The sequence below is a fragment of the Trichechus manatus genome, unplaced genomic scaffold, assembly GCF_000243295.1.
Source record: "Trichechus manatus latirostris isolate Lorelei unplaced genomic scaffold, TriManLat1.0 scaffold00092, whole genome shotgun sequence".
Taxonomy (NCBI): domain Eukaryota; kingdom Metazoa; phylum Chordata; class Mammalia; order Sirenia; family Trichechidae; genus Trichechus; species Trichechus manatus.
In genome coordinates, this window is record NW_004444028.1 from 5,569,506 (window position 1) to 5,573,706 (window position 4,201).

At 55.5% G+C, this 4,201-nt stretch overlaps 1 protein-coding gene across 1 annotated transcript; it reads left to right on the forward strand.

Moving 5' to 3' along the window:
• The first annotated feature begins 1,687 nt into the window (after positions 1-1,687).
• Positions 1,688-3,017, forward strand: TMEM41A (transmembrane protein 41A). The gene is made up of 3 exons (XM_012557242.1): positions 1,688-1,699; positions 2,236-2,397; positions 2,799-3,017. Exons 1-3 carry the CDS (start codon positions 1,688-1,690, stop codon positions 3,015-3,017), a joined length of 393 nt encoding a protein of 130 aa, XP_012412696.1.
• Positions 3,018-4,201: the final 1,184 nt, after the last annotated feature.

Consider the following 4,201-nt stretch of genomic DNA (forward strand, 5'->3'; position numbering starts at 1 on the left):
TCTAAGGCATCGACAGCTTTGGAAAAGTGTCTTCGACACACACAGCCCCCCGCCTGGGCTGGGTGAGGGCGTCGTCCTCGGGGTTCTCAGTGTTCTACCTTTTGGCACTGCTTTTGTTTAATTGTGGTAAAAACGTGTATAACAAACACTTGCCGTTCAGCAGTTGTTACATGTACAACTCAGACACAGTGATCACATTCGTCATGTCATGTGACTGTCGCCACATTATTCCACCTCGACGAACAGAAACTCAGAGCCCCTAAGCAGTGACTCCCCCTTCCCCCACCTCCGGCTCCTGGTAGCCACGGGTAGGCTTTGGTCTCTGTCCACTTGCCTGTTGCCCGTCCGTGGGGTCCGGCAGTGTGTGGCCTGCCTCACTCGGCGTGACGCTCTCGGGGCTCAGCCAGGTTGTGGCGTCTGTCAGGACTTCATCTCTCTTTATGGCTGAGGAGCGTTCCATCGTGTGGACAGACCCCATTTTATCTGTTCGTCTGTCGGTGGACATTTCGGTTGCTTTGGCACTGTTTTTAATTGTTTCTTCTTCTTCTTAAATCTGTTTTCCCCACTGGTCTGTGAGTTCCTTGAGGGCAGGGCCTGTTCCTTAGGCTCAGCCCTTGTAGCCCTTTGCCTGGCCCGGGGAGGTGCCTTAGTAAGCGTCTGGTGGATGAACAAAAGTGGTTCATGGTGACATCGGGCTGACGACGCTTGGAAGTCTCCCAGGTACAGAGAGCGCAAGAGAGTCTGATTTCCCAGGCGGCAGCCACTGGCTCCGGGAGCTGCAGCGTTGGCCCTGGGCGTGCGCTCTGCCACCCGCCCGCCTCTTCTTAGTCGTCAGGGTACGGGGGACTGTGTGCTCGCCTCCCAGCAGCACCTTAAGCTGTTTCACACCTGCATGTCTGTGTTAGGGCTTGAGGTGAGTTTGTACCCCAGCTGTGTGGCCATTGTCAATCCACCTAACTTCTCCAGCCCTGTTCCCTCATCTGAAAATGGAACTCCTCCTGCGTCACTCCCTCCCTAGGATGGGGCATGGGAGGATTCACTGAAAGGGGGGCGCAGAGGACCGGCGCGGGGATGGTGCCTGAAGGCCTCCTCCTGTCCTGCTTCCCTCCCCTGCCCTGGCTTCTTGGCTCCACCTCGGGATCAGGCTGCATCCGCTGATGCGGTTTCTTTGTTGGAAGCTGGAAGAAAAACCCAAACGTCCATACCGAGAGGGACAGGGAGATAGGGCTGGGGGCTGACTGCTGGGGGTCCCCCCTGCGCCCCGTCTTCCCTCGTGAGACGATCCTGCTCCAGGGCAAAGAGCCAGTGCCTCTCCTGGGGGCTGCACACCCCGACCTGCGGGTGCATGGGCTCTGCCTTGTGCGGTCTCGGGCAAGATCCTTCAGTCTCTCGCCTGTGAAGCGGGGCCACGGTCATAGCCATGCCACAGGGTTGTAGGGAGGATTAAATGAGACAGACAGGCAAGCCCTTAGCATATAGTAGATAGGTTGGTGGTTTGAACCCACCCAGAGGCACCTTGGAAGACAGGCCCAGCAGTCTGCTTCCGAAAGGTCACAGCCTTAAAACGTTATGGAGTAGGACGACTCTGCACACATGGGGTCGCCGTGAGTTGGAATTGAACTCGACAGCAACCAACAGCGACGTAGGCACTCAGCAGATCCCCCTTTTCATTTCTTTCTTGGTTGCCATGTTGGGCAGGGTGACATCTACCCGACAGTCTGCCTTTAGGAAGTATTCATTCACTGTCCCGTTTCTGTCCGTCTGAGAACCTTGAAGTGTCCGCTGGAGCTGTGGTCCACACGGAGCGTGCCAGACGGAGGGAATGCCAGCACAAAGCACACGACAGGAGGTTTTCTATGGCGTCACTTTACAGAGGGAAGACGTGTGGTTTGTGCTCATCGTTTGAAATAGTAGAAATAACTTGTGAATTTCATTTCTGCCTCCTTGGGGCCCCAGTGATTGTGGGACCTGCTGCCCCCCACGCCATGGGCTGGCACTGTTCGTGTATGGGCGCGTTGAGTTTTCGCCTGCATGCTGAGGTTTTAATCCTTATCCCTGCTTCGAAGGGGACGCGTCTGAGGCCAAGACGGTAGTTCTCAGCCTTTTCATCACTTGTCATTCGCCACTTTACGATGGGAGTTGGGTTGTGGCTGGGAAGACCACTCTCTGGCTTCAGGACTTGGTGGCCGGTGACTGCCAGCGGTTCTCACGGCTGGCGGTTTGTTCTCTTCGCAGAACGTTCTAGCCGGCGCCTTGTTTGGGCCGTGGCTGGGCCTTCTGCTCTGCTGTGTGTTGACCTCGGTGGGCGCCACGGGCTGCTACCTGCTCTCCAGCGTTTTTGGCAAACAGCTGGTGGTCTCCTACTTCCCTGAGAAAGTAGCCCTGCTGCAGAGGAAGGTAAGGGGAGGGGGCATGTGATGTGCTGGGAGAGCCCGTGGTGGCCCTGAGGGGCGTGAGGAGCAGGACTCCCCACAGCGCTCCTCCAGCCTGCTTGGGAAGTGTCTCACGGACCAAGAACTTAGGGCCCAGGGGTTCTTTAGATGTCTCCAGGAGACACAGATCTGGGATCCAATCCCAGCTCCACCATTACCAGCTCTGTGACTCTGACCAAGTTCTTGACTTCTCTGAGCCTTGGGTCGCCCAGTTTTGAAAATGAGGAACTGTCTCTACTTGGGGGGGTTGTTGGAATTGCTGGGGACAGACTGTGTGGAGTGTCTAGGGCAGTACCTGTCACCGGCAGGTTCTAATACCTGGGCCATCTCTCACCTTCTGAATGGCCTTGTTCTGTTTGGCTGCAGGTGGAGGAGAACAGAAACAGCTTGTTTTTCTTCTTACTGTTTTTGAGGCTTTTCCCCATGACCCCAAACTGGTTCCTGAACCTGTCAGCACCGATTCTGAACATCCCCGTTGTGCAGTTCTTCTTCTCCGTTCTTCTCGGTAAGCCGCTGGCCGAGTACGTGGGCGTCCTCAGAGTTGTCGTGGGGTTACCGGCCACGTGGGTGTGCACCCGCCACTGAGCACAGGCTGCGAGGAGCATCCTTATGCCATAGGATCTAAAGTCATCATGCCTGACTTCAGGTCTACTCAGGCTTGAACATGAAGAGCTGCAAGTGGATGGAGGCCTATCGTGGGCCGACGCTGTGCCAGGCGCTGGGATTAGGGGAGAGAGTCCTGTAAGCACGTGACTTGGCACAGAATAGGAGCTCAGACAGTGCTGGTAGGACAGGCAGGGTTGGATGCGGCTGTGTGGGCGGAGACAGAAGAAAGGAGCAGAGCAAAGGGACTTCCTGTCTGGCTTGGGCCCCTGTTGTGGTTAAGATCTGCCTCAGGGGGAGCTGGAACCCATGAGGTTCCTTCCTGTGCTTTGATGGTTGTATGACCTCCAGCAAGCCACCTACCCTCAGTGGGCTACTCGGCCAGGCGAGGGGCTGGGACAGTGTTTCTCAAAGTGCGGGCCCTGGACTACCTTTATCAGAATGGTAAGGTCTGGGGCTTGTTAAGGATGTGGTTGCTGGGGCCCTCCCCAGACCTGCTGAATCAGAATCTTAGGGGTGGGACCTGGGAATAAGCTTTTGAATCTAGCCCCTAGTCAGTGGTTCTCACACTTTGCCAATCACCTGGGACGCTTTCAAACATCCCTCCATTTAGGCCACAGCACACAATAATTAAATCATAATCTCTGGGGATCAGTGCTTTTTAAAGCTTCCCAAGAGGCTCCAGTGTCCAGGAGTGGCAGGTCCCTAGCAAGGATTCTGCTGTGCCCCGAGGCGTGCAAACTGCCGGCCCAGCCGATTTCTGGTCTCCAATGCTCATCTGTAATGTCAGGGAGCGTTACTTCCTACGTACCAGAAGTAGACCACTTTCTGAGCCTAAAGCAAGGATTTCCTTGTCTTACACCTTCTTTAGATCTGGGAGAGAAAGGCAATACAGGGCTTCTAGGTCAAACATAACAGGTCTGTGGTGAGCAGCTGCTGTTGACAGGGAATGCCTGAGAGAAGCTGAAATCTTCAGTCAGAGCGAGATGTCCCACAGACAGTTCTGGTCCTCCCTCCTTCCAGACAGAGTGTCTTGGCACCTCAGCTAATGGGGGTTCTTAGCTGGAGGCTCCCCCAGGTGGCACTAGGTTTGGGAACACTCTGGAGACCGGGTCCATCCCAACCCTCCATCTGACAAGCCATGTGACCTTGAATGCTCTGTCATC